Source organism: Urocitellus parryii, chromosome 13 (genome assembly GCF_045843805.1).
Source record: "Urocitellus parryii isolate mUroPar1 chromosome 13, mUroPar1.hap1, whole genome shotgun sequence".
Classification (NCBI taxonomy): Eukaryota; Metazoa; Chordata; class Mammalia; order Rodentia; family Sciuridae; genus Urocitellus; species Urocitellus parryii.
The window spans coordinates 35,871,714-35,899,079 of NC_135543.1; the positions used below are offsets into that span (position 1 = coordinate 35,871,714).

At 35.2% G+C, this 27,366-nt stretch overlaps 1 protein-coding gene across 3 annotated transcripts in view; it reads left to right on the forward strand.

Annotated features, from left to right (window-relative positions):
- The first annotated feature begins 200 nt into the window (after positions 1 to 200).
- Rprd1a (regulation of nuclear pre-mRNA domain containing 1A) overlaps positions 201 to 27,366 on the forward strand; it is a 61,347-nt gene continuing 34,181 nt past the window's right edge. For all 3 annotated transcript variants that reach the window (XR_013342366.1, XM_077792278.1, XM_077792279.1), the window contains exons 1-2: positions 201 to 415; positions 26,516 to 26,645. Coding sequence is in view for 2 of the 3 variants with exons in the window: in XM_077792278.1 (XP_077648404.1) it covers positions 265 to 415; positions 26,516 to 26,645 (281 nt within the window). In the remaining variant the exon portion in view is untranslated. The remainder of the gene's footprint in view (positions 416 to 26,515; positions 26,646 to 27,366) is intronic.

The following is a 27,366-nucleotide window of genomic DNA, read 5'->3' on the forward strand; positions in this document are numbered from 1 at the left end:
TCCCAGGCACTAGCTTAGGCCCTACCCCTTCCGCCCGGTGGTCCCGCCTCTGGGCGGTACCTCCTTTCCCAGGGCTAGTAGCGAGAGGGGCGTGGTGGCCAGCCGTGACGTCACTGCCGGCCGGACGCCATCTTGCTGGTTTGCGGAGGGACTTGGATGTAGCGGCGTCGGTGGTGAGGGCGTGGGGAAGGGTGGGGTGAGGGGGCGAAACTCTCCTCCCCTTGGCCCTACCGCGTGGGACGGCGTGAACGCGGTTTTGGAGGGATGTCCGCCTTCTCTGAGGCGGCGCTGGAGAAGAAGCTGTCGGAGTTGAGCAACTCGCAGCAGAGCGTGCAGACCTTGTCCCTGTGGCTCATCCACCACCGCAAGCACTCGCGGCCCATCGTCACCGTGTGGGAGCGGGAGCTGCGGAAAGGTGAGTCTCCTGCGCCTCTTGGCTTCCCTGGCGCTCCGGGGATCCCCTATCCCCCTTCCCCGGTGCCCGGCTCCCAAGAGGGCCCCTACTCGGGCCCCGCCGACTCCGACTTCGGGAGATCTGTCTTCGTGCCCTCGCGCGGTGGTCCGCGAGCTTGTAGGTGCAGCGTGCATCGCGCTTCCTGCAAAGTCCGCGCTTAGTACCTATTTATTGAATAAAGAAGGGAATGATACTTTTAAAAAATTCGACTAATTTAATGCAGGTACAGCAGTAGGGGCTCGAGACTCTGCACCCAGCTGGGGCCAGAAACTCAGGCAGTCGGTATTCCTTTTTTTTTTTCCCCCCTGAAGTTATAATATAGGATGGGGAGGGAAATGGAAAGGAAAATATTGGTGTGAGCTTGGGAATTGGTTCCATAATTTCTAGAACCCAAGTCTTGTAAAATTAATAGATCAATTTTAGAACTGGGAGTCTAAAATAAGAAGACGCGTGATGCAGTAAAAAGAACCCTGACTTTGTAGATTTTTTTTAGAGGATATGGGTTGGTAAATTTCTTTTAACCTCTGTTATTGTAGATAATTCATCTGAAAGTGAAAAAGTTAGAGCTAATGATCTAAAGGCTGTTTTTGCTTTATGAGTATATGCTTCTAGTGCAGTGTCTTTGTTTTGTAGAATATTTGACAGTGTTCTTGTAACCGTAGTAAACTTTTTTGAGCAGATGTCTTGCTGAAATATCCAAAATCATTTCACTTATGCAGAGCACCTTTGTGAAAAACAGTTTATGTTAGTGCCAACGGAAAAGAAAAAATTCCACTTTTCCACTTGCTTAGTCTGAGTTTGTATCTTTATTCTTAATTCATTGGGTTGAGTGGGCACTTTTCTTTATTGTTTCAGACATCCTGATGGACATGATGATTATTAAGTGTGAAGAGTCTTAACAAACATTAATCAAAATAGATGCTTACTAACTAACTCATATGAAAGCTAAAATATGGTGGTGACTGTGTAGAATGGAGACCGCCTGTGCTTGTCTTGTATATTGCTGTGGTTAAGGAAATGTCATCCCTTAGAAGAAATTTGAGTTGCAGCCCTGTTTTTCAGTTTATGTAGACATGTATGTGTATTGACTTTGAAGGAGGAATTCACCTATGAGTGGACAAAAACGTTTGCAAAACACTGATATGAAGGTCTTCAAAGTAACTGTGAACTTGAGAAGTCAGGAATTGACTTTGTTTCTGCACTATTAGGTTTCAAAATCAGCACCTGGTTTATCCTTTTGGGGGCTGGGGGAGAGTATGTAGAAACACCTACAACCAATAAAGTATTAATGCCCAGACTACCTTAAGAACTGTTAAAAATTATTAGAAAAATGACAGTACTGTTTTTAAACTTTTCAGGAGGAAACCTGAATGCCAACAAATGATACTTAGTAATGAGGAAAAAATAAACCAGCAAGATATCATTTTATGTTCATCAGTTTGGCAAAATTAAAATGAATGACAGTATCAAGAACTGCTGAGGATGAAAAGAAACAGTAACTCTTTTTTTTTTTGGTACTAGATATTGAACCAAGAGTTGCTTTACCATTGAGCCACTTCCCAGTCCTTTTTATTTTGAGACAGGACCTCACTTTTAGTTGTGGAGGCTGGCCCCAAACATGAACATCAGATCCTCCTGTCTTAGCCTCTTAGGTTGCTGGGATTACAGTTGTGGGCCACCACACCCAGTGAGAAACAGTAACGCTTAACACTGCTTGGTGGAAATGCAAAAAGGTAAAATAATTCTGGAGGTCAATTTAATAACCTTTAATGAAATTGAAGGTGTATACCCTTTAACTTAGCAGTTCTCCTTCTAGGAATATATCCTAGAAATGAGTACATGCTACAGAATTGTTTTATTGCAGCTTTGTAACAAAAATGGAAACAATTTGAACATTCCATTAAAGAATGAGCAACCATATTTTTATATTCGTATAGTATAATGCTGTCCAACAGTTTTCATAAATGAACTAGAGCTACATGAAAGAACATGACTGAATTAAGAAACAACAAACAAAATCTTGAGCTAAGAAAACATTAGGTATAGACCAGAATGCCATTTGGTAAAGTTTAGACACATGTAAGAATGATACTCTTTTTTGTTTACATATAGCTGTAGATATAGTTAAATCATGAATAGCAGTGTTTAACACTATATTCCAAGATAGTAATTGTCATAGGAAGAGAGGAAATGCAATGGGATTTGTGCTATCTAATATTTCATATGTTTTAAAACAAGCCCATCACAGTATTGCATCTCCCAGTTACTTGGGAGATTGAGAAAAGAGGATCACGAGTTCAAGGCTAATCTTGGCAACTAAAGACCCTGTCTCAAAATAAAAATAAAAAGGATTGTATCTGTAAACTTTGAAAAGTCAAGAATTTGCATTGTATTGGGACTGGGGATATAGCTCAGTTGGTAGAGTGCTTGTCTTGCATGCACAAAGCCCTGGGTTCAATCCCCAGCACCACCAAAAAAAAAAAGAAAAGAAAAGAAAAGAAAAAGAATTTACATTGTAGTGATACTGTGCTTACCTAATATGTGAAGTCCTGGATTCAATTCCAATACCACAGAACGTTTTAAAAAGGTACAAATATGTGAAAATGATAAAATGTGCTGTTAACTGAGTTTAAGGATGTTTCCATTTAAAAAAAAATCCTTCATAATTAGGGGAAAAAAAAGGCATATCAATAGATGCTTTAGGAAGAGCGATGATGGTGAATGTAGTGGTGGTGGTGGTGGTGGTGAACATACTGCTGCTGCAATTCTAATATTGGTCTGAATTAGCCTACCAAGAGTTTCCTTTCCTTGACAGTGACTACCTTTGCAGGGTACTTTTTGTGTCCTTTCACCTCCTTGCAGTTTTGTTTTTCAATTTCAACATCCTAGTCTCATGTAGCACAATGATAATGGCAATCACATACTGATTGTGGACTTGGAAACTACCACTTTATATTATGTTGTAGACTGGGGGTGTGTGTCATGTTGGTTATGAAGTAAGGTAGTGGGCTTCTTTGTGTTGTTTTCTTATTTCAATTTTTAGCTTTCTTAGCCCCAGCAGACTACTTTTGTTGAAAGTTCTTGGGTATTTGTTGAATTCATATTCACTAATGTTATAGGTTAGATGCTGGTTTTTATGTACTGTACATATCTAAAAAAATTTTTTTTGTAGTTGTAGATAAACAAAATGCCTTTATTTTATTTGTTTCATTTCTATGTGGTTCTAAGGATTGAACCCAGTGCCTCACACATGGGAGGCAAGTGCTCTGCCACTGAGCTACTGACCCAGCCCTGTACTCTGTGTGTGTGTGTGTGTGTGTGTGTGTGTGTATTTATTTATTTAATAAAATATTTGGTTTTTAGTTGTAGTTGGACACAATATTTTATTTATTCATTTTTATGTGGTGCTGAGGATTGAACCCTGGACCTCGAAAGTCCTAGGCAAGCGCTCTACTGATGAGCAATCCCAGCCCCAATACCTTTGTTTTATTTATTTATTTTTCTGTGGTACTAAAGATCCAACGCAGGGCATCCCACATGCTAGGCAAGCATTCTACCTCTGTACTGTATATTTTTAACTGCTTTATTTTATTTGGTTTTAGAAAGTAGAAAGTTAAAGAATATTTGTCAGTTGCTTTAAAAACATATAGCAATATAAATCATTGAAATGGAGATTCTGAATTGATAATTCCATGGCTTCTATACTGATACTGTTACTTCTTTCTCTTTTAGAGTTAGAGTTGAACAAGTAGACAATGTTTATATTTTCTTTCTAAGTTTTTATACTTAAAAGGATTTTATGTTTTCAAGCTGACTTTATAAACTTAATCATATTTTCTGCATCTTTGAAGATAATTGTCAAATTATATTTTGGTTTGTATATTTTTTTTTACTTTCTTTTTAAAGGTTTTTCACATTCCTTTCCATTAATTAGATTTGTAGTATAAAGTGATTTTTGTAACATTTTGATGGCAGGTTTAAATTATCAGCCAGTAGGCTGATTAAAAAACAAATTATTATTATAAAAGATGTCAAACAGGTATAAATTCCCATTGTAGTCATTGCCTAGCTTTCACGATTTTAACCTTTAACATCTGAAAAAATTTAGTTTTTAAAAATATTATCAGATATTCAAAAAGCATTTTTTTCCTTATTATTTTGTTCTTTTTTTTTTTAGCCATTTGTTTGATTCAGGATCCAAATAGCTTCCTTATTGCAATTTATTACCATATTCCTTAAATCTATTTACATTTATGTTTTCTCCTTTTTTTTTTTAAAGAGAGAGTGAGAGAGGAGAGAGAGAGAGAGAGAGAGTTTTTTTTTTTTAGTATTTATTTTCCAGTTATCGGTGGACACAACATCTTTGTTGGTATGTGGTGCTGAGGATCGAACCCAGGCCGCACGCATGCCAGTCGAGTGCGCTACCGCTTGAGCCACATCCCCAGCCTCTCCTTTTCATTTTAAATTTATTCATTGAAAAAAGATCAAATTGGTTATCTCATCGAAATTTCCAGTCTAGGAATTTCTGAGGCTTTCTGGTTTGAGGATTCCTTTACTTTTAAAAATTGTTATGAAGTTAGGCATGGTGATACACACTTGTAATCTAAGCTACTTGAGAGGCTGGGGTAGGATCACAAGTTTAAATTGCCTGGGCAATTTACTGGGATCCTGCCTCAAAATAAAGAAGGGCTAGGACTGTAGCTCAGTGATAAAATGCTTGCCTAGCATGCATGAGAACCTGGATTCATTTCCCAGCACTGGGAGAAAAAAAAATATTGAGCACTTCAAGTCTTTTTTTTTTTTTTTTAATGTGGATTAAATCTATTGGTAATTGCTGTATTAGAAATTAAAACATTTAAAATAGTTACTAATTATTTAACTTATTAGAAATGACAATACTAAATTGATCAGGTTAACAAAATAACATTATGAATGAAAAATAATTATATTTTCTTTTTTTTTTTTTTTTTTTCTAGCATCATGGGAGTTTTATTTGGAAATGAATTTTGGACTATCAATACAAATGCCAAGACACTACACAAAACATCCACAGGAACTTTTTTTTTCATTTTTTTGAATTGTTCACAAACATTTCCTACATAATCCAACATATAACAGAGAAATGGTACATCTTTTCTTTCAATTTGCATACAATGGAAAAACAAGTGTGTATATATATATACTTTTTACAAAGTTTAACTAATAGACACTAGCAGGTTGACAATTTAAAGTCTATAGTTGAGGAATTATCTAATAAAAATAATCAGAATTTATTCTGCATTAGCCACTTCCATAACCAAGTGTTATCGATTAATAAAACTTGCTGCCAACCAGGCATCTGATATATACTTATATATACTTATATCAATTTGTAGTATTGAACCACCTTGGTTCTTCACAACTAACATAGAAAACTGTTGAAAAGTAGGGGCAAGCATTTGCAAAAAAACCCAAAAATAATCCCCAGCTTATTATAAGCATGAGTATGTGTATGATGGAATCTCTTCCCAAGCAATGGACTTTCAAACCACCAAGAAATCACCAGAACCAAATTTGCCAATATATTCTGTCTATATCCAAGAGATGCATTTATATCCAACAGAGGAGCTGAAAATCAAACTTAGTGTTTAGTTCAGGGGTGGATTGGGAAATTCAGCCACCATTGAAAAATGTCTTAAAAAATTAAAAAAAAAAAGACCACCAAAAATAGGTTCACTAAATTTATTTTAAAAATCATAAAACGTTTCTTACAAAAGAGCATTACATTCTGCACACTGCTCTGAACAGATGCCAGGGACATGTGGACTATTGTTACTTTCCTCCCTGTCCCACCCCCCAAAATGTTTACAGTGACCACAAAGCAAGGTGCTCACAATAATTACATGGGGGGATTTTTTTTTAAACCACCAACAATGAACAAAAAATAAAATTCACTCACTCTGCTGCTGTTTCAAAATTTCAATGTTAGTTTTTGCACGCCCTTCCCCCCCCCAACCCTGTTTGTAAGGAACTAAAACATTACATCTGGTGAACAGCAAAGATTTCACTACACCTCAAATGCAGAACAATTATAATTATATTTTCTAAAAAAAAAATTAGAGAGTGGTTACAAATCTTTTTTGTGTTTATGGTGTTGGTCCAGGGCCTCCTGCATGGTAAGCATGCACTTTACCACTGAATATACTTAGACCCTGCAAATCTCTATAATGTCTTAATGGAAAGCACTTGGATTCTCAAGTTTGTTTCTGAATTCAGTCTTGCTGTATCACACATCACATGATCTTTGAAAAACACCACTGCGTGTGTATGAGAGTACAAGAGTTAAAAAAGACAAATGGTAACTTAGCATAATTGTGAAATGGTCTTGAGGACCCTCAGAGATCCACAGACTATTTGTTGAGAACTAGATCATTTCCTGTGACTTGGTGGTAAGATCAAGAACCTAGAATATTTTGCTTTGCCTTGAGCAGCCATGTTCCCTTTAAACTATTGATTCCCCTGAAAACTTAGTGAATTTATCAAATTTTCCTTGACTTAAAAAAAAGTAATTTTATTTAACTTTTCTTTCCTATAACATAAATTTAAAATAATATGAGTTGATGTTATTTTGCTATTGGTTAAGCAAATTACCTTGAATTTCTAATAAAAATAAGGGTGTATTTGTGCATGAAACAAACATAATGTGGCTGTTTAATTTTATAGGTTTTTTTTTTTAAACAAATTTTTTGTTGAATGGATAACTAGACCTCTCCTGTTGGTTTTCTTTATTCAGAAAACAATTATTGAACTCCTTCCTCTGTCGTGGACTAATAATGATTCAGCAGATAAAACAGACATAGCTATCTTCATGGAGCTTACATACCAACCAGGGAAGTAGACCATTAAATAAGTTAACAGTACAGAAATACAAAGGAGAAATATAATTGGACATTTAGTTTAGTTTAGAGAATCTGGGAAGGCTTCTTTTATTTAATTTTGAACTATGAGTAGAATTTGCTAGGAGCTACACAAAGAATGCAGTGTTTCCTGTTGCTTTAATCATTTGAATGTAGATTTAGTTAGAACATTTGACATTTTATGTAGAACATTTCAGTTCAGAAATCCTTTTTGTAGCAAGGTTGGATAATATGAATTTTAGATAAGCCTTTAGTTTTTGATGTATGGAAAGACTTAAAATGGTTTAGGATACATTTTAATCTGTTTGTAAGAATGTATTAAGGGGAGGGCTGGGGATGTGGCTCAAGCGGTAGCGCGCTCGCCTGGCATGCGTGCGACCCGGGTTGGATCCTCAGCACCACATACCAACAAAGATGTTGTGTCCGAGAACTAAAAAATAAATATTAAAAAAAAAAGAATGTATTAAGGGGATTATAATGATGAATTAGACTTTTTGGGTCATTTTTTGTTTGTTTTGTTTTTGGTACTGGGGGTTGAACTCAGGGGCACTCTACCACTGAGCATCATCCTCAGTTCTTTTTCTTTTTCTTTTTTTCTTTTTTGGAAGTTGTAGATGGATAGCATGCCTTTATTTGGTGCTGAGGATCGAACCCAATGCTTCACACGTGAGAGGCAAGTGCTCTGCCAGTGAGCTATAGCCCTACCCCCTCTTTTTATTTTTAAGTTGTTTAGGGCTTGCTGAATTGCTGGGCTGGCTTTGAACTTCTGTCTCCTGCGCCACTGGGATTACAGGCTTGTGCCCCTGCACCCTGGTTTTTGGGTTGTGGGATGATTCATGGCTATCAGGTGCCCCTTAGTCTTACTCTCTCTCTTAAAGCTTCTCTTTAGTTCTTTCTATCTATAATAATTGAGAAATTGAAAAAAAATTATTATGATATTGTAAATGCTTGGATTTTTCAGGTATAGTTTTTAAACTGTACTCATGTTTGGATAGGTAATAATGTGCACATAATAGAGAAATTCAAAAGGCAAAACAGGGTGGGGCGGCACATCATATATAATCCCAGCTACTTGGGAGGCTGAGGCAGGGAGATATCATGTTCAAGACCAACCTGGGCAACATAACAAGAACTTGTCAAAAACTTAGAAATAAGAAATCAACTAGGGATGTAACTCCTTGATAAAATGCCTGCCTAGCATGTGTGAGGTCCCTGGGTTTGACCCCCAGAAAGAGGAAGGGGATAGGGGAAGGAAAGGAAGAGGGAGAGGGAATTTTGTTGCAATTTTTTTCAATGTTTTTCTTTCTTGTAGAGTATTAAAGATTTCCTTATTCTTTGCATTTTCTCTTTAATATGTCTTTTGAATTGTTACATATTTACAGCATACCTATATGGTGTTGCCTCATTTAAAAAAGGATTGCATTGTATTCCATCTTATGGCTGCATCAAAATTCATATCACCATTCTATTGATGCACATTTAGGATATATCAGTTTTTGCTATTATGATTTATAAATATGGTACTAAATATTCTAGTGTTTTCTTAATGGTTTCAGCTGGTGATTTAAGAGACCTTAGTAGAAATGATAGGCATTAGTGTATCATATCATTCTTTTTTTTTTTTTAGAGAGAGAGAGAGAGAATTATAATATTTATTTTTTAGTTTTCGGCGGACACAACATCTTTGTTTATATGTGGTGCTGAGGATCGAACCTGGGCCACACTCATGCCAGGCGAGCGCCCTACCGCTTGAGCCACATCCTCAGCCCAATATCACATCATTCTTTAAAAGTTCATTTTTATTTCTATCCTTTTGAAATGCCTTATCATACATTAATTTTTTATATATATGAGTATTTTTCTATACTGTTATTCTGTGTGTATGTGTACTTATGTCCTACTATAATACTCTATTCTTTTCTTTATTTAAAAAAATGTTTTGTAGTTGTAGATGGATGCAATGCCTTTATTTAATTTGTTTATTTTTATGTGGTACCAAGGATCGAACTTAGGGGCTGGGGATGTGGCTCAAGCAGTAGCGGGCTTGCCTGGCATACGTGCAGCCCGGGTTCGATCCTCAGCACCACATACAAACAAAGATGTTGTGTCCGCCAATAACTAAAAAATAAATATTAAAAAATTCTCTCTCTCTCTCTCTCTCTCTCTCTCTCTCTCTCTCTCTCTCTCTCCCCTCTTTGAAAAGAAAAAAAAAAAGGATCGAACCTAGTGCCTCATGCATGCTAGGCAAGCGCTCTGCCACTGAGCTACAGCTTCAGCGTATACTCTATTATTTTCATGTGTGAAAGGTTATTGCCCCCCTCCATAGTTCTTTTTCAGAGTTTCATTGAGTATTCTTTTGTTTTTCTGTATAAACTCTAGAATCAACTTGTCCTTTACAAGAAAAACATTTTGTTATTTTGCAATATATATATATATATATGATTGATTGATTTAAATAGAATTCACATCTTTATGATGAAAACTCTTAGGAAACTGGGCAATCTTATTTTAAATGTGTTTTTATTGTATTGTTTAAATGGAAGTGGTTCTCAAACTTGTTCAGGTATCCTTTTCTTGATGCTTTTATAAAGATCTGTAAATAATATCATGGAATGCATATTTAAGTTTTAAATAATTGCCCAACTTTGTGTTATATGTATCTGTTTTTTCACCACTGTGACCAAGAAACCTGACAAGCACAAATTTTGAGGCGGGAAAGTTTATTTGGTGCTCATGATTTCAGAGGTCTTAATCCATAGATGGTCAACTCCATAGCTCTAGTTCCAAGGTGAGACAGAGCATTGTGGTGAAGGGGTGGGGCAGAGGAAAGTAGCCCAGGACACTGACAGTCAGGAAGCAGAGAGCTCGTCACTGGCAAGGACAAAATATAAGCCCCAGAGGCATGCCCTTAGTGATCTGTTTCTCCTAACCACAATCTTCAATCACTACCCAGTTAATCCATTCTGGTGAATCAATATACTGATTAGATTAAGGCTCTCATGATCCAGTCATTTTACCTCAGAGTGTTCTTTATTGTCTCACTAATGAGCCTTTGGGGGCACCTCCTAGCTAAACCATGATAGTATCTTATTTGATTGTAGTGCAGGCTAATAGATGAAAGTGTTATGGGATTCCAAAGACTTAAAATCGAAGAAAATGATATTGTTTTTGGTAAGTTAGAAAAGTAATGTGAATTGGTCAATATTTGTGACAGCATATTTTGGTTCAATTCAAGGCACATTATTTGTTTTTCAAAGCACAGGCTTATAAAAACCTTAGACATTCATTCATTCATTTATTACATACATGACAATAGTGGAATGCATTCCACTCATTTATTACCCATTTATAGCACATTTTTTGTGTAACTCTGTATATAAAGTATATTCATGCCAAATTATGCCATTATACATGTACTCTCTTTTTTTGCATTACAATTCTTAATACACATATATACCACAATTTATCATATATCTGTTTGTATATTAGATATGTTGACATCAAATTCAAATCTTCATACATGTATTTTAAAAACCTTAGACATTTAATCCCAAAAGTTGTCTGCTTCTCTTTATCATTTGCTCAAATCTAAGGTACACTGTTTTCTATTTTATAGATTATTCTTTAAAACAAATTACATTTGTTTGGGTAGCCAAGGATTCTATTTTTGCCAAACCAGCAAGAAATTTAGTTTTCTTAGTAGAGTGTTATGAAGTACTGTAAAACTTGTAATGGTTAATATGTGTCATCTTGACTGGGCAACAAGGTACCCAGACATTTGGTTAGATATTTTGGATGTGTCTGAAGATATTTCTGGATGAAATTCCACATTTGAATTGTAGATTGCCTCCATAATGTAAGTGGGCTTATCCAGTCAATTGAAGACCTGAATAGAACACAAAGATTCACTCTCCAATGTATAAGAGAAAATTCATGCCCAACTGGCTTGAAGCCAGGGCTTTGTTTTGTTCCTGCCTTTGGACTTGATCTGAAATATCAACTGCTCACCTGGGGTCTCCAGATTGCAGCTTTCAGACCGGTAGTATACTGCTGACACTTCTGGTTCTCAAGTCTTTGGGGTTGGACTAGACCTGCATTGATGGCTCTCTTGGGTCTCTAATTTGTCAACTGCAGATCTTGGGATTCGTCTCCATAGTTCCATGAACCAATTCAGAAATTCAGTCTCCATAGTTCCATGAAACAATTCAGTAAATCTGTGTCTCTGTACAGACATCATATTGGCTCTGTTTCAGTGGAAAACCCTGAGTAAAATCTGAATAAAAGTAACCTGAGCTCTTAACATTTACTAACATTTAGTCAGTAAATCAAATGTGTTTATAAGTTTAGATGTCATTATTTCTATTTTATACCATCAGTTTGTTGACGACTTAGTGATTCTTTTCTCTGTTATGGACCTGAATGTCCACTAAAAAACAGATGAATGGATAAACAAAGGTGGTATATCCATACAGTGGAATATTATTCAGCCCAAAAAGGAACAAAGTACTGATACATGCTGCAGTGTGGATGAACCTTAAAAACATGCAAAGCAAAAGAATGCAGACACAAAAGATCACATTGTATGATTCCATTATATGAAATAACTAGAATAGATAAATCTGCAAGATAGAAATTGGTTGCCAGGAAATAAAGGAGACAAGTGGGGGAGTTAGGTAATGGATGTCATGTGATCTTTGGAGGTGCTGCACATGTACCAGAACTAGATAGAGGTGATGGTTATACAACCTTACAAATATCCACGAAATGCCCCTGAATTGTATACTTTAATGTTAGTTTTATGTTATGTGAGTTTCAACTCAATATCAAGAATGATATAAAAAATCTTGCACTTTAATGTATCTGTGTGCTTTTATGTACTCCTCCGATTTCTTGTTTCTTTTCTGTCCCCTAGTCTCCAGGCTGTAGTGACAACTCCTCTGCAATTTTGCATTCTCTCTTGGGAAGAATTGTTTACCCATCCGTGGTCCCTAGTTCTGTTTTTTGAAGTGGGGTTCTTTTTAAAATTCTACTTAACAACCAAAATTTATAAAAGCTTAATTTGAACTGATATCAATTTATTTTTAATACCATACAAAAACTCGTGTTCCTGAAAGGCTTTGTCCCTCCTTTACGTTATTATTGCAAATTACTTTTTTCCCCCTAGTTGTCAATAGACCTTTAATTTATTTATTTATATGCGGGGCTGAGACTCAAACCAAGGACCTCACACATGCTAGGCAAGCACTCTGTCACTGAGCCACAATTCCAGCCCCTACATCTTTTAATGTTGTGTTTAATCAATAAACTTGTAAATTGCTTTATGCAGTTGGTTTTTAAATCATATACAAAATGAGGTTTTATAAACCAGAAACAGAATAATATTGACTTTTATATGATACTCATTATTTCTTACTACTATAAATTACCGTCTAGTGTTTTTTTTCCATCTTAGCCTGTAAACCTTTAAGCATTTCTTGTAAATCAGGTGAATTTACTAAAATATTTGTCTCTCTTGAAATATTTTATTTCAGATTTGAAGGGTAGTTTTGCCAGATATGAAATTCTTTGTTTACAGTTTGTTTTGTTTTTCCTTTCAATATTCTAAATATGCTCTCACTGTTTTTTAGGTGCTGTAGTTTTTGAGAAATGGCTTTTAATTTTATCAATGCTCTCTTGTATCTGGCAATCTCTTCTTTCTTACTATTTTTAAGATTTTTTGTGTCTTTGTTTTGATAGTTTGATTATAGTGTGTCTCACTGTGCAGCTGGGTCTGGTGGTGCATGTATGCCTGTAATCCCAGTGATTTAGGAGTCTGAGGCAGGATTGCCAGGTTCAAGGCAACTTAGTGAGACCTCCATTCCAAAATACAAAATAAAAAGGGCTGGTGATGTATTCAGTTGTAGAGTGCCCCTTGGTTCAATCTTCAGTGTAGGAGAGATAGGGGAAGTGATCCAGTGTGGGACTTTTTGAATTTATCCTGTTTTGAGTCATTTATCATCTTAGATTTGTAGACGGATGTCTTTCCTCAAGTTTTGGAGTTTTTAGCCATTGCATTAGTCTCCTCTTGTCCTTTCCAAAACCTATATGGATGCCTGAAACTGTGGATAATGCTAAAACCTATATATTCTATTTTTTCCTATATATAGTATATACAAATTTAACACATTTTTTTTTTTTTAATCTTAACTAAGCACTTGTCATGCACTGGTGGAAATTTACAGTTTGAGGTCTGACAGCAAAACTTTGCATGAGTTTCTTTTTCCTTCTTCACTTTTTTTTTTTTTTTTTTGGGTGATGTTGGGGATTGAATGAACCCAGGGTCTTGTGCATGCGAGGCCCTGCTGACTGAGCTAAATCCCCAGGCCTCCTTCACAATTTAATGTGTGGAAGATTTGTTCTTATTGTCGATCTTAGCAACCACAGTATACGATTTTTTTTCTTTCCTTATTAAAAAAGAAAGATCTCATATTCCCAGTTCTTTTACTTTCTTTTTTCTTTGCTTTCCCCTTGATTGTGTATTCTTTTAGAGTAAAGAATATATTTTCTGCTGCTGCTTATTTTTTTGGTACTAGGGATTGAATCCAAGGGTGCATAACCACTGAGCCATATCCCTGGCCATTTTTATTTTTTATTTTTTTGAGATAGGGTCTTGCCAAGTTTCTTAAGGTCTCAGTAAGTTGCTGAGGTTGGCTTCAAATTTGCAATTGTCCTGCTTCAGCCTCCTGAGTGGCTGAGATACAGGAATGCACTACCATGCCCTTCTCCCTAGTTCTTTTTACTACTGTTATTAGAGAATTTATCACATTGTTTTTTAACGGTTCTGTGTTGAATTTATTACTGGAGGGCTAAATCTATTACTTTATTTTGTCAGATCCTTGCACACATAGATATTTGAATAAATATGTGTTAAATGAATTAAGAGAATGAATATTGGAAAGTATGTGGAGTCTGAGGCTTGTGGAGTTGAAAGAAATTTTAGAATAATTTATTTTTTATTTAAAAACCTTTTAAAGTTTTTGATTTAGGAACTTCTGACTTCTTCTGTCAAATGGTAAAATCCAGTTATGAATGTTTTCTTCATTGATAAAGACCTGAAAAATTTCTAGCCTTTATAATATGTCATGTTATTCTACTCTTTTCATGCGTAAGCATTCTTAGAGAGATGACCTTTAAAATGTGGTCAGCAGAGCCCTGTGGATCACGAGACACTTTTAGGGATGTATAGGTCCACAAGGTCAAAATTATTTTCATAATATTACTGAGATTTTTCCCCATACATTGTGTTGACACATACCTTGATGATGCAGAAGCAAAGGTAAGTAAAAACCAGTAGTCCTAATCATTGGTTAAGGCAAACATGCCAAACTGTACTAAGTAGTCATTGTAATTTTCATTGTACTTTTAAAAATGTTTTACTAAGCTCATTGAAGCAGCATAAATTACTAATTTTGTTTTATACTGGCCCTTGAGCATGTCTTATTTTTGGTTTGTTTGTTTTCCTTACAAGAAATACATAACAGATTTACCATTTTAGTCATTTCTTTCTTTCTTTGTTTTTTTTGCAGTAAGTTCTGGGGTTTGAATTTGAACTTAGGGGCACTTTTACCACTGAGCTACATCCCTAGCCTTTTTTATTTTTTATTTTGAGATATTGAGTTGCAGAGGCTAGCTTTGAACTTGTGATAAATGAAATTTTTATACATACACACAAACGCACACTCAGCCTTAAAAAGGAATTGCCATACTGTTTTCCATAGTGGCTGTGCCATTTTACAAGATTCAGTAAAGGGGGCTCCATCCTAATGACCTTACCTCTCAAAGATCTCATCTTTATATTCACCCTCTTGATATTTCACAGTGGGGATTACATTTTAACATGTGACACTTAAACCATATTCAAACTATAGAAATAGCCATCCTTAAAAAAAAAAAAATCCTAATGGACATGAAGTGGTATCTGTTTCTGGTTTTAATTTGCATTTCCCTAATGACTAGTGATGTTGAGCATTGTTTCATGTATTTATTGGCTATCTGTACATCTTTTTGGAGAAATGTCTATAGAAGTCCTTTGCCCGTTTTTGAATTTTTTGTTGAGTTGTAGTTTAAAAATATATTCTGGGGCTGGGGATGTGGCTCAAGGGTAGCTCGTTTGCCTGGCATGCGTATGGCCCGGGTTCGATCCTCAGCACCACATACCAACAAAGATGTTGTGTCCGCTGAGAACTAAAAAAAATATATATATATATTCTGGTTATTAATCTTTTAGGAGATATATCAGATGCAAATCATATATGGTTTTCTCTCATTCTATGGATTTTCTTTCTACTTGTTGATAATGTTTTCTTTCTTTTTTATCTTTCCTTTCTTTCTTTCCTTACTTTCCTTCTTTACCAGGGATCGAATTCAGGGGCACTCAACTACTGAACCATATCCCCAGCCCAATTTTGTATTTTATTTAGAGACAGGGTTTCATTTAGTTGCTTAGCTCCTTGCTTTTGCTGAGGCTGGCTTTAAACTTGTTATCCTCCTGTCTCAGCCTCTTGAGCTGCTGGGATTACAGGCGTGCGCCACCATCCCCCACCATGCCCGGCTTAATAATGTTTTTGATATTAAAGCTTTTGATTTTGTCAAAGTCTGCTTTTATCTTTTTGTTATTGTTGCCTGTACTTTAGGTGGCCTAGCTAAGAAGTCATTAGCAGATCTAGTATCTTGAAACTTTTTCTGTATATTTCCTATGGATCTTATCCTTTTAGCTCTAAATGGTCAGATCTTTGATCCATTATGAGTTAATTTTTGAATAGTGTAAAATTTAGGTTAAGGTTTATTTATTTATTTTTTATTTTTTATACGCTCATTTGCTCCAGCACCGTTTGTTGAAAAACTATTTTTCCCCCTTCATTGAATTGCTTTTGCACCTTTGTTAAAAATAGCCTGAACATTTTTGTGTAGTTTTCTTTCTAGATTCTCTGTTCTATGTTATTGATTTATGCGTCTCTCCTGCCAATATCACACAGTCTTTATTACTATAGCTATAATAAGAAGTCCTGAAATCAGACAGATTTCTCTCACTGTGGTTGTTTTTAAAATTTGTTTTAACTATTCTAGTTCCTTTCTGGGTGCAGTGGTGCACATCTGTAATCCCAGCAACTCCAGAGGCTGAGGCAGGAGGATAGCAAGTTCAGGGCCAACTTCAGCAACATAGCGAGACCCTATCTAAAAATACAGAATAAAAAAGGCTGGAGGTTGTGGTTCAGTGGTTAAGCATCTCTGGGTTCAATCCCTGGTTACCTCCCCCCCCCCCCCCGCAAAAAAACACAAACAAAAACAAATACAACAGCAGAAAAAACATGTTCTGGTTCCTTTGCCTTTGTATATACATTTTAGAGTAATCTTGTCTATATATCTGTAAGAAAACATTCTACTGGGATTTTGATAAGATTTACATTAATCCTATATATCATTTTAGTGAGAATTGATACCCTTACTATGTTGAGCCTTCATTTGGAACTCTTAGACTAGTACTTTTTACTAGTATTTTCTTTGCTATTGTAGGATTCTTGCTTAGCAAGTTGTATTACTATTTTTTGGTGGGGGGAGTGCTGGGGATTTTATTTAGGGGCACTGGACCCACATCCCCAGCCTCATTTTTTAATTTTATTTAGAGACAGGATCTTACTGAGTTGCTTATAGCACCTCAGCCTTCCGAGCTGCTGGGACTTATAGGCATGTGCCACCTACACCTGGCTCGTATTACTATTTTTAATAAGTTTATTTTATTTTATTTTTTTAAAGAGAGAGAGAGAGAATGAGAATTTTAATATTTATTTTAGTTTTCGGCGGACACAACATCTTTGTATGTGGTGCTGAGGATCGAACCCGGGCCGCACGCATGCCAAGCGAGCGCGCTACTGCTTGAGCCACATCCCCAGCCCTAATAAGTTTATTTTTAAATTAATTAATTTTTTTGATGTTGGGGATTGAACTCAGGGGTGCTTAACTACTGAGCTATACCCCAACCCTTTTTATTTTTTAATTTGAGACAAGATCTTGGTAAGTTGCTTAGGGTCTCGCTAAGTTGCTGAGCTTGGTCTCTAATTTGTGATCCTTCTGCCTTAGCCCCCTAAGTTGCTGGGATTACACGTGTGTGCCACCGTGCCTGGCTACAGGCTTAATGTAATGGAACTGTGGCCAACACCAATTTTCACTATTTTATTGATTTAAAATGTACATTTTGTTTTGGTTGGTAAAATTTAGAAGAGTAAAAACATGTAATGTAGATAAGTAAAAATTTATTACAAAGAGGTCAGTGACTTCCAAACTAATCTGTAAACCCACAGGCATCTGTAAGGAATTTGTTTTTTTGTTGTTGTTGCTGTTTTTTCATTTTGGGTACCAGGGATTGAACTCAGGGGCACTTGACCTCTGAGCCACATCTCCAGCCCTATTTTGTATTTTATTTAGAGACAGGATCTCACTGAGTTCATGAGGGCCTCGCTAAGTGGCTTTGAACTCGAGATCCTCCTGCTTCAGCCTCCTGAGATGATGGTATTACAGGCGTATAGCAACCTCGCCCAGCCTTTTTTTTTTTTTTTTTGCCAGAAGTGTAAAGCTAATTCTAGAGATCACTGGGAAAAGTAAACTTGGAAGAAGAGTCAAGATGATTTTGAAGAAAAACTATTAATGGAGGTAGTATGCCATTTTAGGGTTTAAGGCAGACTGTAAAGTCATTTTAATTATAATAGCATGATGTTGGTACAGAATTAGGAATATATATATATATATATATATATATATATACACACACACACACACACACACACATACATACACACATATATATGGAGCAGAATACAGTTTTGGAGGAGACTCATTTTATGTAATCCTATACCTTTTTGTAATGCAATTTACTTATCAGTTTTATGCGCTTTATCACTCTATGGTAAATTAGGCACTTCAAATCCATGGGAGAAGAAATAGAATATTAATAAGTTATTCTTAGATTCCTACATAATACTTTATATAAATTTGACTCTAGTTGAATTAGATACAACACTGAAAAATATCAATTGTGTAAGCATGAAGAAAAGCATGAAATATTATGTAATTACTTCTTTTCTCGGATTGTCAAATGATTTCCTAAATAAGATACAGGCCAGAATTTATGTAGGAAATAGATTCAGCTACATAAAATTATAACATTTCTGAATATGGAAGTCATAGGACTGTTGACTCACATTAAAGATTTAAAATGTTATCCTACAGAAGTTGTAGGACCTTTGACTCATGTTAAGGATATAAAATGTTACCTGAAGAACAATAGAAAAAATTTGAAAGATTTTAAGCAAGAAGAAATACAATGAGTCCTTAATATATAATCTTTTCCGAGGGATGGGTGCCTAAAATCTTGTTAATGTAGGCAGCAGTACAGGAGTACATTAGCTTTATCTATTTTTCACCCCAGCTCAGCTATTGCAAAGCAGCCAGCTGTGTCTGTTTGAACCCTTTGTCCTGTGTGGTACAGATGGAATTCATTCAGGAATCATCTGTTGATTATGTACTTTCTATGGCAAAGAAAATAAAGTCAGTCAAAGCAGTTTCTGCCTTCCAACCACCTCTCTAGCTATGATGATGAACATGTCTTCATAATGCCACAGGGCAGAAAGAAAAAGTCCTGAAATTGTTAGAACTTATAGGCTTGGAAACAGTTTGAGAGAATACACTCTCAGGATCCAAGTACTTTTCCACAGTGGAGATATTTCTTTTCTCTTTCTTTTATTGTAGATGGACACAGTACCTTCATTTTATTTATATGTATTTTTTTTTCTTAATGTGGTGCTTAGGATTGAACCTGTGCCTCACATGTGCTAGGCAAGCACTCTACCACTGAACTACAACTACAGCCTTCTGACCTTTCTTTTTTGCCTCAGAAAGTACTCATTTCTACCAAGGTCTTCGGAAGCTGAGGCAAGAGGATCACAAATTCAAAGCCAGTGTCAGCATCTTAACAAGGCCCTATGCAATTTAGCAAGTCCCTCTCTCAAGAAATAATAAGTGCTGGGGATGTGGCTCAGTGGTTAAACTCCTGGGTTCAATCCCTAGTACCAAAAAGAAAAAGTATTCAAGAAATAAAAATTTCATATTTATGAAAATTTATTTTAACTTTCAGTTTGTTATACTACAATTCTATGAATTCTTAAATATTAAGTTATCTCTTAAGGGTTAAAGGACCGAATTAGATCTATCTCCAAGTTTTCCTGAACTAAAGAATCAGGGTTTACTTGGGAGAGAATCTAGTAAATTGAAGGTAGGCTGTGTAACTGACTCCTTCCTTGGTCTCAAAAGAGAGAACTGGGGATTATTAAGAAAAAAATAATTTAAAAAAATTGTTAAAAATGGAAATGGTAGAGGTGGGAAATTATCCAGAGTTTGGAACAGGCTTTTTAAATTAATTTATTTTTATTAATTGTTCAGTACATTGAAGATTTTGCACAAAACCTTTGTTCATGTCTCACTTGAATTTCACTCAGCTTTTGTGGCAGCATTCTACATTAAGCTCTAATATGCAAATCTTTTTTTCCCACCTAAAATTGAGTAACATCTCTGATTCATTCTGAATGAGAACTAGAATGGAGGTTCAAAAAAACGAGAAATTGCAATTCCAAGATTTTGTAGAATAGAAATTTGCTGTCAGTGAATAGAACTTTTCCATAAGTTCCACTTTCTTACAAAGCAATCCTTAACAAGTGATTAGATATGGGCAAGGAGGGACTATATAGGAATATAAAAGGCAAATTTTCTGTTATTACAACTCTACTCTTGAATTCTCTCTTTCCTGGTCTTCCTCAGTATTCAGACTTACCTACTTGAGCTTTCCTAATGTACCTGAAGGTGTCCCGTCTGCATCCCCCCTTCCTCCTGCAAACTTCTAAAACTTCAGAACTTTGCTTTTTGTTTACAAAATGAAATTTAGCCTTATTAATTTGGTATTTCATTTAAAATCCTCAGTTTTTTTTCCTAGCTTCATACTCCATTACCCTCATACATAATGAACAAGTGTACTGATAGGATCATGTACCAGAGCTTCTGCCTTGAATAATTCTTTTGTGAACATCCTGTTGCATTTTTACACTTAGAGCTTAAAAAGGCTTTTGTGAACCTGTCTTTCTTTTATACTTAGTACCTGATGCAGTGTTGGTGAATATGGTATATATTAAATAATTATCTGGTGAGTGAATATGTGGCATGAAACTTTGATCATTCATAAATATCTTTTGGTTAAATGTGTTTATGGTTCCACCCAACTCAGAGAATATGATTAAATTATGCTTAACATTTGAGCATTTAATATGTATTGTTTTAGTCAGCTATTTTGTCTCTGTGATCAAAATATCCAAGAAAAGCTTAGAGGAGGAAAAGTTTACTTGGAGCTCACAGTTTCAGAGTTCTTAGACCTTCACCTCCATTGCTTTGGACCCAGGTTGAGGCAGCATGGCGTTGAAGATGGGCCCAGAAGAGGAAAGATGCTTAGCTCATGGTGGGTTTGGGAAGCAGAGTGGGGTGGAGGGGCTACAGGAAGAACAATTTTTTCAAGACCTGTGCGTGACCCACCTCCTCCGACCATGTTCTACCTGCCTATAGTTACCACCCAGTCAGTCCATTCACACTAGAATGGACTGATTAGGTAGCTCTCACAGTCTAATCATTTTCACCTCTGTACATTCTTGCATTGTCTCACACATGAACTTCTGGGGAATACCTCATATCTAAGCCATACTGTGTACCTACTGTGACTTCATTCTTGTCTATAGTAATTCTGTGTGCCAGGAAAATAAATGAGGCTGTTTATACACTAGGTAAGTGCCTTATTTTGCCACCAAGTTATCACCCCCAAGTCCTAACAGTTGTTAGTAAAACCACATAATGGATTTTTGTTTTAAGATAATGACTTTTCTCCTGATTTTCTTCTGTAAGACTTGTAGTAATACTGATTCCTTCCAATGGTTATATATGTGTGTGTGTGTGTATTTGCTTCCATTTCTTGCTGTTTTCTGTGTAGACACAGAAAAGATGGTTCTCTTTAAAAGGTGGTTCTTTTGTTTATAGATAACAGTAAGATTTTTAGCCATTTTTTGTATTTATGAGCATTGTCACCTACTATAGTTTTAAATTTAATCTTCATAAAAGCATGGGTGTTAATTTAGACTATGATCTTGTAGACCATAGAAAACGAGTAGGCATGTAGTCTTTACTATTTAAGAAAATAAGTAATGTTCCTCCCACTTTCTCAGTGTTACCAAATAAAATCAGATTATGAACTGATTATGAGTTAGTGAACCTAGATAACATTTCTTTAATTTTTTTTACTGCCCAAGTTTGTTTCATATTATCTAATAGTGCATACTGATTTCTTCTGAAAGCTTAATAGTTTGATCTTTTATTTGAAATATTTGTGAGACATTATATAACCACTTGTATGATGAACTGAATTTAAGATACTAGGCCCTTGTGGGGAATATGCTCAGCTTTTTTTTTTAATATTTTGTTATCAATGGATCTTTATTTTATATATTTGTACATGGTGCTGAGGATCGAACCCAGTGCCTCACACATGCTAGGCAAGCACCGCACCTCTGAGCCCCAGCCCTATGGTCAGCTTTTTAGGTAATGTTATGTTACCATATATTAGTGGAACAGATTTTGTATATTTGTGTGTCTGGTGTTATAAAAGGCCCTGGGGTGGGCTGGAGATGTGGCTCAATCGGTAGCGTGCTCGCCTGGCATGCGTGCGGCCCGGGTTCGAACCTCAGCACCACATACCAACAAAGATGTTGTATCTGCCAAAAACTAAAAAATAAATATTAAAAAAATTCTCTCTCTCTCTCTCTCTCTTTCTCTCTCACTCACTCTCTCTTAAAAAAATAAAATAAAATAAAATTCTCTCTCTCTCTTTAAAAAAAATAAAAATAAATAAAAAATAAAAGGCCCTGGGGTGAGAGGAGGAAGTGTTAAGATTTAGTTCAGGGAGGTGGGCTATAAGAAAATAGTGCTTTGTAATATAAATATTAAGTGGTACTTATTTGACTTCCCCCTGATTTGGGGAATTGAACTCAGGGCCATGCTGTATCACTGAGATACATCCTCAGACTTTAGTTGTTTTTTTGTTTGTTTTTGTTTTTTAATTTTGTGACAGGGTCTTGCTGTTTTGCCCAGGTTGACCTTGAATTTTTTGATCCTCCTGCCTAAACCTCAGAATAGCTGGGATTACAAATGTGGGCCACTCTTCCTAGTTTGGCTTGTGCTTTATTTATATAAATATAGCAGTGGGACATAATATTTATTTATTTTATTTTTAAAAATATTTAATTTTTTTAGTTGTACACAATACCTTTGTTTTTATTTATTTATTTTTTTGTGTTGCTGAGGATCAACCCAGGCCTCACACGTGCTAGACAAGCATTCTACTGTTGAGCCACAACCCCAGCCCAGGATATAATATTTATAATTGCTTTCGTGTTGTGATTTATTTGTAGAGAGGTGAAATAAAAGAAGAAAGAAGGAATAATGTTTTATTATTTTCTAATTTTCTTTTAATTGTTGGTGGACCTTTGTTTGACTTATTTATGTGGTGCTGAGAATTGAAGCCACATGATAGGCAAGTGCTCTACTACTGAACTATAGGTATCTCAGCCCCTAACTAGCATTTTAGTGATGAGACCTAGCATCTGCCACTTTGTTTAGAACTTGCAAACTACTGATTAACTAGGAAAGATTAATTTTGATCTATGATTAGCATAGTCCTGGCATATAACAAACATTGAATAAATGTTATTTGAATTGAACGGAAGATTTACAAAATAGATATCTTTGGGAAAAACCCTGTGAACAACAGAAACACAGGAAATTACTAGCTCACACCCCTTGTTTGACCTTATATTCTGTTACCAACAGAGAGTTTTTTTAAGGAATCTTTGCCTTTTTGTTAACTTTGTGCCTTTTCTTTTATAACAAATTAACCAGAATTTGTTTGAGAAATCTTTTTTTTTTTTTTTGTCATTTACAGCATTGTTTATTGTGATTATTTCCATTAATTATTCGCTCTGTGTAATTTTAAATGGAAGCATTCTATTTTTCCCCCCTCCTTGAAAATTCAAGTAAGGTCATAATTTTTGAGTTTTCTCATTTCTAGCCTGAGTTCTACAAAGAATAAAACAAAAAAAATCTTGTTATTTGGACCTTATACTGAATCCATACTTCTAGTATAGAATGTCCTTTGAGATTTGTTAGGAAATACATTTTGAAGTCTTGTAAATTTTTATTTTAGTATGCATCATAGAGGCACTTCTGAATTATTTTTGAGAGGTTAATTATTCATGAATCTTTTAATATTCTAAATTTTATGGTAGAATAGCATAACATAAATTTACCATCTTAGCAATTTAAATGAACAGTTCATTAGTATGAAGTACATTAATATCGTTGTGCAGTGGGTTTCCAGAGCTCTTCATTTTGCAAAACTGAAGCTCTGTCCATTAAACAATAAATTCCCAATTTAAATAAAATATTTTCCTCCACCTTCCAACCCCAGAAACCATCCTATGAATTTGACTCCTCTGGGTACCTCATGTAAGTAAATCAGACAGTGTTAATCTTTTCATGACTAGGTTATTTCACTTGGCATAACATCCTCAAGGTTTATCCATGTTGTAGCATGTGTCAGCATTTCCTTTTTAAGGCTGAATAATTTCTGTTGAATATATATATATAATAAATTTTGCTAATCTGTAGAACTTGAATTGCTTCCCTTTTTTTGGCTATTGGGAGTGATGCTGCTAACATTCTAAAACATTTTGATTTGAGTTGCTACTTAATAATCTCAGGAGATAATTTCTTTCATTTATGACAGAAGGAATAATTTAGTTGATTAAGGAATCCTTTGCAGTTGGACTTTATAGATTCAAATCCTGGCTCGCTCTTTACTGGCTCTTTTATTGTTGGCAAATAACCTTTTCCATGTTTGTTTGCACTGAAGCAAAATGCGGTTAATAATGGTTCCTTACATTGTTTAGATTAAATTAGATAATACATGTAAATTGCTTAGAGTAGTGTGGCCTGTAGCAGAAGTTGAATAAATATTATACTACTAGGAAAAGGAGCCCATTGGTTTAGGTACCCAAGTACTGCAGGTGGTCTCTCAATTAGATAATAAGAAAATTTAGAGTTTCTAAACTGATTTGATGCTGAGAAGGTGAAAACCTGATTTGAATGATACCAGCATTTTCTTAGTGGGATTGAGAGGGTTGGGGTAGGTAAAAACGAGACAGGGTTGAGTACTGGGACATTGGCCTTTATAATCCTTTTCATGGGAAAGGGTCCGAATATCTTCTTAACCATTTAGACTTTGTGGTTTATATAAACAAGACTAGAGACCAGAAGAACCAGAAGTTGTTCTTTATTATAGCCATTTCTTCCTTTGTTCCATGCCAGTGAATTTTGAAAGCATGAAAAGAGGTGAGCAACAACTTTAGACAGGCAGATCAGCTTATATATACAGTGGCATGACTTGAGTTTGTGAAGTCTGATTTGTTCTCTCTCATAATGTATTGTTTATTGTGGGAAAGTTTGGCTCTGGTTTGCCCTCATGAAAGATGTGAAACTCTAAAGTGACTTTTTTTTTTTTATTGGTTGTTCAAAACATTACAAAGCTCATGATATATCATCTTTCATACATTTGAATCAATTGGGTTATGAACTCCCATTTTTACCCCAAATACAAATTGCAGAATCACATCGATTACACACTCACATTTTTACATAATGGCATATTAGTGACTGTTGTATTCTGCTACCTTTCCTATCCCCTACTATCCCCCCTCCCCTCCCCACCCACTTTTTAATACGTTGAAGGCTTAAATTTATAAATTAAATACTTAAATCTTGTAAGTGCAGCCTGATCAGCTAGTCTCATGAATAAACACTGGATAATTGATCTTTATCATAGGTTCTCTATACCATTGTACTATGGTTGTCACAAGCTCTTTTCCTTCTCAATATAATTGCACTACCATGAATGGTTCAACTTTAATTCTAGTAAAACTGTAACATGAAAATAGTCCATAAATTTACATTAAGCATTGACTTTTTCTTATTATGCATATGTCTTTTTTTTTTTGGTGTGTGTGTGTATATATATATTGCGCCAAGGGCCTCACACAAAGCTAGCAAGTGCTCTTACATGTGAAACACACCCTAGCCCATGTGTGTATGAATCTTATTTGAGTCATTTTCAGAATTACTCTGCTTCTTACTAACATTGTACCTAGTGAAAATGTACTATGACCCACAGTTGTTGAATTTTGTGTTTCCTTCAGGTGACTATGCCATGTAATATAGTGAGTAGGGGAATATTTTTGTCAAGACAAGTTCATTTATTTAAGGTCATGTAATCCAAAGAGGGAAACATCTAAACTTTGCATAGTGTCCCTAACATTCAGTCTGTTAGCTTGGCAAATATTTATTGCATAAATAAAAACATGTAATTTATTGAAGCGGTACCTCTTTCAGCCTATTTTACATTTGTATTCTGTTGTTTCACAATGAGTTAACATTGATTTTGAATCAACATGGATATTAAAACACTTCTAAATTTAATGTAAGATTTAGGGTTCCATCTTAATAACATGAATAGTCACCATCTTATTTTAAATGGCTCTATTTCACAGTGTTGGTAATGGTTTTAATACAGTTAAATAAATATAAGATGGAATTATAGAGATGCATTTATGTATAGGCATAAGGATTTCAGTGTATAAAGGTGTTTAGTTTGGGAATGATGATAAGACCAGGAATCAGATATGTTAAGTAGTTTGGATGCCTTAGTAAAACTACAAGGAGATGAAAAGATCTGTCATTGATCTATCTTTGCTTCTTAGGTTCTCTTTTTTTTCATCAAATGATTATCTTTTAGAAGCTGTAGTCAACCTGGTGAGGTTAGTAGCAGTGACTTGATAAGTTTGGTAGTAAAATGAGAAGCTAGAGTTGAACATGATACTTGAAGGTTAGTAGACTTATGTAGTTCTCAAACTGCTTAATTATGGGTTGATAAAGTTTGTCTAAGTTGAATGAGAATATTTTAAGTAGATCAATTTTTTTTCTTTGAATTTTTCAGCAAAACCCAACAGGAAGCTTACTTTTCTCTACCTAGCCAATGATGTCATTCAGAACAGCAAAAGGAAGGGGCCGGAGTTTACAAAAGATTTTGCACCAGTTATAGTGGAGGCTTTTAAGCATGTTTCAAGGTATGACAATTTGGGGGGTATTAGGTGATCTGTTTTAAATGTGGACAATATTTCCTTTTGCTAAGATTTGCCTTAATCCATATAATAAAAAAAACCACATATTTCTTTGAAGCTTTCATTTGGAAAGACTTCTAACTGGCATTTGTAAATGTACTAAATGCTTACTGTGAAGGAAATTTCAACTGTTGCTAGGGTAGACATTTTGAGTACTTAAATGATAGCTTTTCTTTAATAGACCAAAACTACTGCTGTATTGGAATGAACTTCATTGAGAATGATTGATGGTATTGAATTGAAAATTTGTGTGCTATAAACTGGAGATCTGGATACACTTAGTTCTCCTTTTCCTTATATCATTTTTAATGATTTTAAGATTTTTTTTAGGTATTTGGATGTGTGTTTTAACATTTCCAAATATTGTGGAAATAAAGAGTATTTATTTAAGAAAATCAAAAATGTTGAAAAATTTTGCTAAGGTAATTCTGAAGGACGAAATCTATATTGTGGCTTATAGTCTTTTAAAGACTTATTTCTGAACATTATATGCAGGTATGATAGATTACCAGACAAACATTGGGATAAATATTAATTTCATCTAAATTATATAATTCAGTGGTGAATGGTGGTGGTCTGTGTTGATTTATATAAGGGTGAAAATCTGCTCACCTCAGGCCATGCAGTTTTAGTCATAGTAGACACATTTTTAAAACATGACAGTGTC